Source organism: Vipera ursinii, assembly GCF_947247035.1.
Source record: "Vipera ursinii genome assembly, chromosome: 3".
Classification (NCBI taxonomy): Eukaryota; Metazoa; Chordata; class Lepidosauria; order Squamata; family Viperidae; genus Vipera; species Vipera ursinii.
In genome coordinates this window covers 107,196,632-107,209,128 of record NC_139516.1, presented here as the reverse complement: position 1 = coordinate 107,209,128, position 12,497 = coordinate 107,196,632, and the positions used below count along the sequence as shown (strand labels likewise).

Genomic DNA, 12,497 nt, shown 5'->3' with positions numbered 1-12,497 from the left:
CCAGGAAGGAAAAAGCAATGGTGATACAGTTAGAGCACACACTTCCGCAAAGTCCCTCACATGCTGAGGACAATTTTTGCATGAACCTTTTCTATTTCCAAAGGATTTAGAACTGTGGAACTGTGTATAACTGAAACAGCAATGGATCACCTTGTTGCCCCAACTCCCATATACAAGAAGCTTATTTCTTTCTCTCCAGAACGCTAAGTGCACCTCACATTGGCCTTAATATTCCATGATTTGTCATTTCAAGTCATTTTCTTCTTAGCTATTGGAGCTGAGCTAAAAGAAATGTATTTGAGGCTGCAAAGGCAAAGACAACTTAGCTGCTCGTTCCTATTGGCCTGGTTTTGATTTAAAAATCAAGTCTCCTTTGCCCCACTTCTCTGTAAATGGAGCAAGACAATTGATTTTTTAAAATGGGCAATTTGGTCATACACTCAGAAGTAAACCTTTAAATGTGATTTGGCATTATTAACTAACCAGTTATTTAAAATAAATCAAACAGCCAAAGCCCTGCAATTGGTATTTGACCCTATCTTTTTTAGAGTGTTTCTTTTTTTTTATCCTGGCAACCACATACAAAGTTTAAAAGTTTTGGTTCAGAAGAACTGGCAAGCTACTAGGAATGTCCAACATTGCAAAGTTGAACAGGAAGGATGAGAAAAGGGGAAATCTCCCTGCAGCAAAGTCAGACAATTCCAATCAGGATTTTTCTCTATGTCAGTAAGTTGTCGTCAGGCTGTGGATTTCAGGATAGATTCATCCCGCTATAACCTGGAAAAAACCCAGCTAGTCTTGAAGAAATGTAGCGTGAGCTATACTGCTATTTTGTGCCTATCCCAGCATCTTGTTGAAAGATATCTTCATTTGTTTGGCCAAATATATTCTCATCAACTGGACAAGGAAAACAAGTTTGCTCCGTCTCACTGACATTTCAAGCTCTCCTTTCTGCCTTTCTGGGAGCAATTTCATTTCTATTTTCCTCCCACTTTTGAGATTTAGCATCTAAAATAAGAGACTTCACATCAATGATATGACCACAGGGAATATAACAACTCACAGCAAAGGAGAATAGATTCACTGTGACAAATTCATCTCAGTGTCTGAAATATCAGATGATAACTAGTGTATATGAAATGGTCTTTATTAGTCAACTGCTGCAGATAGAGCTTTGATATTATTTCAAACCTAATAATCTTTACTCATGCTGTGCTTAGCAAAGAGAAGGGACTTCAAGGACCAGACCAGCAATTTTCTCTGGAATTGCTATTCTTTGGGCACTCCTATTTTACAGAGTACCCATACGATAAGTATATTTTGCTGTTCTCCCATATTTTTTCAGATTTTTTTAAAATAATAAAACATAATTATAGTAGTAACCTGCTTAATGTGTTGCACAAAACTTTTGAAGCTTTTAAAGATCTGTGACCTTTAATTAAAATTGTTCTATTTATGAATGTAACCCATTTCCTGTTGAGCACAGGTGGACAGTACAGAACAGCTAATTATGTGTCAATGTAATCACCAGGAATCAAACTTGATTTTATCATTTTAAAAAAGTTATTAATAGCTCCAACATCTATTTCTGTTCCCGCATGGAAAATGGGCTTTGTTACTGATTTCTGTTTATCATTACTGTTTCTTGATGCAATTGTTTAGAGCAAAATAGTATTCCTTTATAAAAAAAGAAATCATCAATCCTACTTCCTGTAGGAAGACAAATTGTCATTTTAATAACATCCAGAAATACTGTCCATTAATTAGAGCAAACATATCAATAATCCCCACCTATGCTCAACAGGAAACACTAAGCAGGCTGAACTTGGTAGTAGAGTTTTTTTTAATTAACATAACTTGAGAACTTTTACTGAGTGTGATCTACATATGACTAAACGTTGTAGCAGGATGTTGTCCAGGGCTGAATTATATAAAATTATTGAACCTGTGGAAACCAGCTGGATATAATGCCAAGCCAAAACCCAGGAGACCATATGTTCTAGTTGCACCTTAGACATGAAGCCAGTTAGGTGACTCCGACCAGTTCAGTGGCGTAGCGTGGGGGGTGCAGGGGGGGCCGGCCGCACCGGGCGCAACATCTGGGGGGGCGCGCTCGCACTGAGCTGCTCAGGGAGCCCCAAGGGCTGCACAGAGTTGGCTTGGCTCCGCTCTCGAGCTGCTCTTTCTTGCAAAGCGAAATGAGTCCGGCAGGTGAGATGGGCGGCCACATAAACTGAATAAAATAAATAGAAGCGGCCAACTCTCCGCCCAGGCTCAGGCCAACCGCAAGCGCCCCGCAGGCGCCCTGGCAGGTTTGGCCGAGCGAAGACGGACCCGCTGGCCGGCCGGCCTAGTTTCGTGTGCATGCGTGGCTTTATTTAGCGGGGCTCACGTGCGAGCTTGAATGCAGCGGCTCTTGCAGGTCGGAGCCCCACCCAGCCGCCCTCGAGAAGGACCCGGAAGCATCCCGCATGCGCGCGACTCTTCTTGGAAAGTCTATGCCGCTGCGGGGCGCGTCTTTTCAGCAGTGCCATGACGTCACCGCCCGCCCGCCCCTCTATTTCCGCTTCCGGTTGCCTTGCCCCGGGTGCTGACAACCCACGCTACGCCACTGGACCAGTTATTCTCTCTCAGCCTTTGGAAGAAGAAGGAAACCACTCTCAAAAATCTTGCCAAGAATACTGTATGGGCTGACTCAAAGGCAGACACAAAAGAGTTCATGACTGGAAGCTTTCTTTATTCCATTTCCAGTTAACTGAGGAAAAGCTGAGGCATTGTTAAAATAAGTTGGAAGAGAAACAACCCAAATGTTGTTTTCCTGAACTGTCATTGGCAGTTTATCAAAGACATCAAATGGTAAAGAAGTAATGTTTGAAATGTAGTCTGTGGGGGTTGTTCCTATTTAGAGGAAGTCTAATGTTGCAATTTTAATAATAGAAATACTAGCATAGGAAATTCTGGTGCAGCTTTCAGTTTTGTCTGACCTCTTGTGTTCAAGAAGGATTTTCTATTTAATGTGCAGGCACTCATATTTCAATTGGTTTTTGGAACACAAACATTTACCAAACAGGTGCAAAACTATTACAGAGCTTGGAAAAATCACAAGAAATTGTCTCTCACTGGAGTTTTCCCTTCCAAGTTCCAAACTGAGGTATATTTTAAATTTAACAGGACTATTTTTATTCAGTCCAACCTAATGGGATGTATGTGTGTGTGTACATATCCATATACATTATTTATAGTTAGAAGGAAATGATGTCAAAGGCTTTGGACTTCCCTGTCCATGTTTTTCTCCAACAGCAGGATGACTCCAAAAACTTAATAAAACAAGATAAAATGTGATGTTGAGAGACACACCAGCAGCAAGTATGGAGATCACGGTAGATCAGTTTGGAAGCTGCTGCCTCATCTTGATTTCAAGAAAAGAATGAACCAAGAGAAGATGGTAGGGTAGAAAAAGTAATAGAGAGAAGCACTCCTCATCTCTGCTCAAGCAAAATGATTGACAAGAGGGAGGTATCCAAGGTAAGTAAAAGGATGGTTAGCTAGCACCTAGTTACAATGAATGTATTTAAGTCTTAAGATTACACAAAATTATATAGAAGAGTCTTCAAGGAGATTGCAGATGACATACTGTATGTGATCTTTTAGGAAACATGGAGAAACAGGTGTATGGTGGCAGGCAGTGTAATAGGACTGAAGAATGGCAAACTGAATACTTAGCTATTCTTCTGCCAATTATTAAGCAGTTAGTTTGTGACTATTTAGAAAAGAACGCACTGCTTGGTAGGAGGCTGAAAGTAAGTCATCCTAAATCATCCCAATTTTCCTTTTTGATAAAGTTACAAATTTAATTGACCATGGGAATGTGATGGTTATAGATTCCCTTGGTTTCAGCAAGCTATTGAATGAAATGTCCATAAGATGACAAAATGTGGACTTGATTATGATAACATTTGATGGTTATAGGACTGGTAGCACAATCATATCCAAAGAATATATTGCATATCAGTAAATGGAAGGAAGTATGGAGTGGTATGGGACAGCTCTATGTTTTTAACAAAATATTTATAAATGACAGAACAGGAATGAGGATCTGGTTATCAAGCTCACAACTGACCCCAAGGTCATGAAAGTAATAGTTAACAGAGAGGAAAGTAACAAGATTCAAACATATTTTGACAAGCTAAGAACCCTGAGGAAAATTCAGTAAGATGAATTCCAATAGAGACAAGCACAAAATCCTTCATTTGGATAGGAAAAAATCAAAGATTTATAGAATGGGATGAACCACACTGGGTCACAATACATGTGGAAAAGATCTTAATGTCTTGATATGCTGAACATGAGCCAACATTATGATGAGCTGCAAAAAACCTTAAATACAATTTTGAGTCTCAGCAACAGAAGTACCATGTTAGGATCAAGAGAAAGTATTGATGTTTTATATCCTGCTGTCAATGCTGCTAACATTGGATGTTCTTGCTTTGGCAATATATGAAAATGCAGCCATTTCCCCCTTAACTTTTAGAGTTAGAATTAAATGAAGAGAGAGAGAGAGAGAAGGAAGAATGTGTATGGGAATTACTTAGACATAACAACCTCATAGTAGAGTGTGTGTTTTTCCCCCAAGGCTGTTTGAAATAAGAGGTGATAAGGAATGGCCGGTGGGAGAACTGGAAGGAGGGTCGGCATTTCAAACCAATTGGAGAATGTGATTTATAACTGTTAATTAGAGGAGGGAATTGTGCTTTGATATTATGTGTTTAGGGGAGGAGAATTCAGATTTTGGCTTATGTACGTGCTGTTGCCATGCTATTTGAATAAAGATTCCTTAAGGTAAACAATGCCTGAAGTTCTTTGAAGAGTAACATCTCGGAACCATGACACCTGCATTGGCCAGACCACGTTTAGAATATTGTATCCAATTCTGGGAACTGCATTTTAGGAAGGACATTGATAAACACGATCAGAGGAGGACAAACAGGATGATAAGGGGGGCTGAAAGAAAAAGGCAATTTGATCTAGTGATTAAGGCATCAGGCTAGAAAGTGGGAGACCGTGAGTTCTGTTCCTACCTTAGCCATAAAACCAACTTGATGACCTTGGGCCAATCACTCTAGTCTCAGCTCAACTCGCCCCACAGGAGTGGTTGTTGTGGGGAAAATAGGAGGAAGAAAACATAGGGGATACATTTGCTGCCTTATTTGTAAAAATAATAAAGGCAGGATACAAATAAAAAAAACCTGCTATGACATTACTAGTGATGTATAGTAACTTCTTCCTTTAATTTTTTATGGATAGTGTTTTTTGCAAGTTTTTAAGGCTGCCTGTTTTCCAATAGTTCAATCCTTATGACAATGCTTAGGTGAAATAAAGGACAGAGTCAATAACAAGAAACTGACACAGAAGATTAATTCACTAATTCAGTTGTTACCAGCCCAAATAGAGGTTCTCCCTGTTTGATCCCATGAAATCCTTTAAATCTGATAAGGCTTCCTCCACTTCTGCAGTGATGCCCCTCTTTTCAAAAAGTAAAATTTACTTATGGGTTAAGCATTCCTTCCAGCCAACTCTCCTCCTCCATTTTCCAGCTTCATAGAAACTGATCTTCTGAACTGCTTCTGGGGTGATAATGGGCTTGCTAAAAGTGAATAAACTGGGATTTGATCAAACAAATTATTGATGCTCCTTCCCCCCCTCCTCCAGACCTGTAGTCTGTGACATTGTTTAACCTGTTGGAATCAGGTGTCCATCTGAGAATACTTCTGAACTCACTTTACAAGTGTGCAGCTGTACCCAGCACTGTTAAACTAGTAATCCAGCTGCCTCTATCCCCAATAAACTCAGTTCTGGCTATAATAACACATGCCTTGGTTACAGATCACAATATAATAACTCATGCCTTAGTTACAACTAGATGAGAATAATTCAGCATGTTCTTGTAGACAGTAAGGATGATGACCTTGATATGCAAAAGCTGTTGCGTAGGCAAAAGGTGCTAAAACACTTTTTTACATCCACAATGTCCAGATAACATTTGGAAGCAGCTCAAACAGACAGCTCCCTATTCCACAGAAGAAGGAAGGGGAGGTGTAGCACAATGAGGCTTGCAAGATTCAGGTCAGCCCAATCAAGTAGACCAGACAATGAAATCAATTCCGCAGGTATGCTAAAACTACTTTATTGACAATGGCTATAACAGAATCTTGCAAATCTTATTGTGTTACATTTCCTCCTTATATTTCTGTGAATTAGAGAGGTATCTAGCTGAGTTGCTTCCAAATGTTTTCTAGTTTTCAATATACTTTGCAAGAATGCATGGTTTAGTCAAATTGATATGAGCACAACCTACACAAAATGTTATTCTATGCTTTTCATACGTGCAGTGACAAAGTATATCTATCATTTATACAGATAATTGACATACCATTATTCTGCTTTCTCACAAAATTAGTCAAAGCAATTTATAATAGCTAAAAGCATAAAAAGCATAATCAATTATTAAGACTATTTTCAACAATCTTAAAGCAATCATAAATCTTAAAGCTAATTTATATATATATATATATATATATATATATATATAATGTTACTAATTGGCTTTTATGATTATTTTAAGCTTGTTAAAAATAGTCTTAATATGTATATGTACAAGTCTCTGCAGTTTTCTTGACAAGGTTTTTGGGAGCAGTTTGCCATTGCCTGCTTTCTAGGTCTGAGAGAAATGACTGGCTCAAAATCAACCAGCTGAGTTCGTGCTTAAGGTGAAACTAGATTTCAAATTCCGTGGTGCCTTAACTACTATACCAAACATTAAGCAAATGCAGAATCAAATATTTCTTTAAAAGAAATAAGTTAACAATCCAACTACGGTTAGCTAAAACATGTGGCAGGTTCATAATAATTACCTATGTGTATAGTATCAGCAAAAATCTTGGTATCAACAGAAATATGTGAGCGTACCAAAATAATATTTTCATGACTACCACTGGGATAATAGATTGGTTATAAATGACACAAAGCAAGTTGATTATATGGCTTCACAGATTCATATAAAATTATATGGAAATTGCAGATTGTTGGTTTTTCTTGCTGAACGTAAATTATATTGTGCACCATCCAAAATAAGTAGCTTTTCATGCTAAACAATGCTGTGGGCGGAAATCTGCAGCCAACTTAGAGATCTGAATGCCCAATTTCCACCCATTTTAATTAACTTATTAGATAACTTTAAAAAAATCCCAAAGCTCATTGTTAAGATGGAAATATAAAGAGGGAACAAGACTCATGATGTGAGGGAACGTTCCTCTCTCGCCAATAATTAGAACATGTGGGGTTACTGTTGAAAAATAGCATCTGTCTCTTTTAGGCCTCCAATGTTATTTTCAGCAAAAATTGTTACATTATATGCCATTATGCTGTAAAGTTTCCCAAAGCTTGACAACTACATTCAGGAGAAAGAAGGGTTGATAAAAACCCTTAAGAGGTTTTTTTATTATGTCTGATCAAATAAAGAGGGTGATATCTCAAAGAAAGATTTACAGTATAAGTGGGTTGGGGTCAATATAGATAGTATAGATAGGTTGGGGCCAGAATTCACACTCGCATCCTTTAAATACAGCTGAAAATTAATATATTATCTCTTCATTTTGCTGGAATAAAGAGTGAGCTGCCACAGGGAAGGTGAGACTGGAGCTCTGTTATTCCTAGCTTCAGAATGGTTCCTCTTCCAAAACAACTCAGCCACAAATCAGTCAGCTCAGCTGTCGAAGAAAGATGAGTGTGGCAAAAAAGGAGCACCCTCTTGGTTTAGTGACAAAAAGCGCTGGTTTATACTGAGGACACCCAAGTTCTAGTGCACCTTCAGCCATGGAAACTTTGGGTGAATCACTCAGCACAGAAAAATTCCATGGTAGCCAACTAGAGCATCCCCCCAAATGTTGGAAATACATTCTATAAAGGGACTCAAATCAAGTGTCCATCTGCCCATCCATCAGCAAGATAACTCTCACCAAAGTTAAGAGAACAAGACTAAATGTGATGTTGGTGGAAATGCCAACAAAAGGAAGATCAAATTTGAAAATGGAAGGTTGGGAATTGCAAAGAGAAGAAATCCATTTTAAAAAAATCCCCCAATGAGATCCCTCCTCTTCCTTCCTAAATGGATCACTTGCATGTGCTATAATTGAGTTTGGAAAGAATTCTAGAAGCTGCATTCTGCTTTCTTTATTTTGTTCATGTAGAAACTAGGGCTAAGGAAATGCACATAACACATAATATATAAATATGGTTTCCCTATCTCTTATCTTTTAATTCCTGATTTGGAATTTCTATCACTGTATTATAGCTGTAATGGCTGTAAATTTGGGGGGGGGGGAGAGATCACTATGGCTGATAGGAGCTGGAATCCAGAAACAGTTGGAAGGAAATTGGCCACCTCTGCTTTAAAAAAAAATCTGAAATACATTTTGTCACTTGAGAATAATAGCAACTGAAATTGTAAAAGTCACATTTATTTCCTCCTGGACTTGTCATAATCAATTTAAAATTCACCCATGTAAAGAAAATCCCCATGGTATTCAGTCCACCACAGATTTTAAGAGAACTAAATCCCTCTCCTGCTGCAATTACACAATAACTCTTTATTAATAAACTATAGGCACATTTTAAAGCATGAGGACGAATAATTCAATGTAAAGGACAGGCTTTTCTACTTACATTTATGAGTCAGGAGGATATCAAAAGAATCTGCCCACCTGGTAGCTTCTTCTGTGGATAATCTTCTATGGGGAAAAAGGGAAAGTCAAGAGCTACAACAATTGCCCAAAAATAATTTATTAAAATTCTATAAATCTGATGTGTCCATATTCTGTACCTGAAATAATTTGGACAATATTACAGATCAGTTAATAACTTATTCTTTTGTATCAGAAATCGGCAGAAGATAAACACACAATATAGTCACAAAGTTCTAGACTCCCAATTGTTGAACAACAAGAGATCCTACCATGCCCAACTTTTAATAAATTATATTGCTCAAGCAAAGAAACTGGGAGGAGAGGACCCAGGAGTGGATTTTGTGGTGAATTAATTTTGATCTCAGTTCTGAATAAATTCTTGAACTAAACATGGTTTGTTAGGCCACCTATCCATGAGAAACTTTTAATGTCTTTGCAGGATCACCCAGCTAGTCTTGAAATAAGTTTCCTCACTTGTTATTTTGGCACAAGAGAGGTTGAAGAGAGAAAATAGCTTTAGAAGCATTCAGTCTCTAATAGTAATGATTCATCAAGACTGTATTATTTCATTTGAGTTTAAGTGGGTCATCTTAAACCTCTTGTAAGATAAAAATCTGCAACAATGAATTGCCCATCTTTGTTCTACATTATCTCTTAATCAAGAACTGAAGCTTGTTGAATTCCAAAAGAGATTTATGAAGGAGAAAGAGACAAGATACATACCAATATCTCAGGCTAGCACTTTACTTATTATGAATCCAACTACTCTTTTCCAAAGCCTCTATGTTCATCCACCAATCCCTTGGGTAATCCTTTCAGAGATATTTCCTTACCAAGTTCCTCAATGTTGACAGAACATCTAATGCATGGAAAAGGTGGGATACATTCAAAGATGTATCTGCCTTGAAAATAGACCATGTTTAATTGTATAACTCAGTCAAATATTACCACAGGAAATGTTTTGTAACAGTGGTTCTCAACCTATGGTCCATCAACCTCTAGGGGGCAGTGATGTTATCACAGGGGGTCCACAAAGGCTTGAAGAAAAGTTATGATTTAAATCTTGAGTTAAGTCTTGATGGTCCATGGCCATGGTCTGTAGCCACAAAAGATATTTAAAGGGAGTCCATGGTGAAAAAAAGGCTGAGAAACACTATTTTATGACATTTTATATAATGTCATAAACTGTTTTATGATCATTTTTATGGCATATGTTTTATAAAATTTGCCAAATTTCAATTCCATGGTAATCATGAGTGCTGAATTTTGGATGCATTCTGTAAATTAACCCATTTAAAGTATAAAGCTATATTTGCTATTAAAATGTCCATATCATTCTCCTTGTGGATATCAGGAGTGTGTGGAAGGGGGGGGCAATGATGACACATGCATTATGACATCAGTATGCAAATAAAAATCTGTCACTACCTCCATTTCTTCCCCATCTATTTGCCAGGAATTAAGAGGGCCGGATGCCAGGATCTTGGTTTTCTTAATGTTAAATTTCAACCCAAGTTTTGCACTCTCCTTCTTCACCCGCAACAAGAGGCTCTTTAGTTCTTCTTCACTTTCTGCCATTAGAGTGGTATCATCTGCATATCTTAGGTTGTTGATATTTCTTCCAGCAATCTTAATTCCAACTTTTGATTCATCTAGCCCTGCCTTTCTCATGATGTGTTCTGCATATAAGTTAAATAGGCAGGGCAACAGTATACAGCCTTGCCGGACTCCTTTCCCAATTTTGAACCAATCAGTGGTTCCATGTCCAGTTCTCACTGTAGCTTCTTGGCCCACATATAGGTTTCTCAAGAGACAAATAAGATGGTCTGGTACACCCATCTCTTTAAGAACTTGCCAGAGTTTGTTATGATCCACACAATCAAAGGCTTTAGCATAGTCAATGAAGCTGAAGTAGATGTTTTTCTGGAACTCTCTAGCTTTCTCCATGATCCAGGGTATGTTGGCAATTTGATCTCTAGTTCCTCTGCCTCTTCGAAATCCTGCCTGTACTTCTGGTAGTTCTCGATCCACATACTGCCGGAGTCTAGCTTGTAGGATTTTAAGCATAACTTTACTAGCATGAGAAATGAGTGCAATGGTACGATAGTTTGAACATTCTTTGGCACTGCCTTTCTTTGGAATTGGAATGTAAACTGATCTTTTCCAATCCTGTGGCCACTGTTGAGTTTTCCAAATTTGCTGGCAAATTGAGTGTAGCACTTTTACTGCATTGTCTTTTAAGATTTTGAATAGCTCAGCTGGAATACTGTCACCTCCACTAGCTTTGTTGTTGCTCAGCTTTTCTAAGGCCCACTTCACTTCACATTCTAGGATGTCTGGCTCGAGGTCAGTGACCACCTCATTGTGATTATCAGGGACGTTAAGATTATTCTTGTATAGTTCTTCTGTGTAATTTTGCCACCTCTTCTTAATCTCTTACGCCTCTGTTAGGTCCCTATAGTCAATCTGATTTCTGTGTTGACTGTCTGGTGATGTCCATGTGTAGAGCCGTCTCTTGGGTTGTTGGAAAAGAGTGTTTGCTATGACCATCGTATTCTCTTGACAAAATTCTGTCAGCCTGTGTCCTACTTCATTTTGTACTCCAAGGCCAAACTTGCCTGTTATTCCAGTTATCTTTTGGCTTCCTACTTTAGCATTCCAATCCCCCATGATGATAAGGACATCATTTTTTGGTGTTAGTTCTATAAGGTGCTGTAGGGCTTCATAGAACTGGTCAATTTCATCCTCTTCAGCACCGGTGGTTGGGGAAGACTTGGACTACTGTGATATTGAATGGTTTGCCTTGCATTCGAACTGAGATCATTCTGTCATTTTGAGGATTGTATCCCAGTATTGCTTTTCCTACTCTTTTATTGACTATGAAGGCTACTCCATTTCTTCTGAGGGATTCTTGCCCGCAGTAGTATACCTGATGGTCATCTGAATTAAATTCACCCATTCCTGTCCATTTTAGTTCGCTGATACCTAAGATGTCGATATTCAGTCTTGTCATCTCTTGTTTAACCACGTCCAGCTTTCCTTGATTCATGGATCTTACATTACAGGTTCCTATGGAGAAAAAATCTTTATAGCATCGGACTTTCCTTTCACCACCAGACACATCCACAGCTGAGCGTCCTTTCGGCTTTGGCCCAGTCGCTTCATTCTTTCTGGCGCTACTAGTACTAGCCCTCTGCTCTTCCCCAGTAGCATATTGGATGCCTTCCGACCTGAGGGGCTCATCTTCCAGCGTCATATCATTTTGCCTTTTGGTACTGTCCATAGGGTTTTCATGGCAAAGATACTGGAGTGGGTTGCCATTTCCTTCTCCAGTGGATCACATTTTGTCAGAACTCTCTGCTATGACCTGTCCGTCTTGGGTGGCCCTGCATGGCATCGCTCATAGCTTCATTGAATTATGCAAGCCCCTTCACCACGACAAGGCAGTAATCCATGAAGGGGACTCCTATCGATGCAGGTACTTAATTGCAGCCCTTGCATCAGAGCATTCCTACATACTTCTCATCTTTTTGATACCATTTTTCCCATATAGTCCTTCTTGCCAGTGATTGCATTTCTCCCTATCTTGGTAAGTTTCCAATTGTCTTCTTGAAAATGGTATATAGGAAGCCATGCTTGCTGTGGTCAGTGGAAATTTGTAAATATTTTTATTCTCATTCATTAAATCATTAAATATTCATCTTTTTAAAGATTCCTCCTGTGTCTCCTGAAAATGGTTAATCAGTAGGTCATTGG

At 38.6% G+C, this 12,497-nt stretch overlaps 1 protein-coding gene across 2 annotated transcripts in view; it reads right to left on the bottom strand.

Annotated features, from left to right (window-relative positions):
* The window catches only part of LOC310637534 (regulator of G-protein signaling 8), a gene marked incomplete at its 5' end in the record, with an annotated part of 34,127 nt that overhangs the window by 9,567 nt on the left and 12,063 nt on the right, over positions 1-12,497 (bottom strand). For both annotated transcript variants that reach the window (XM_083357991.1, XM_083357990.1), the window contains one exon: positions 8,722-8,786. In XM_083357991.1, the coding sequence (XP_083214117.1) occupies positions 8,722-8,786 (65 nt within the window). The remainder of the gene's footprint in view (positions 1-8,721; positions 8,787-12,497) is intronic.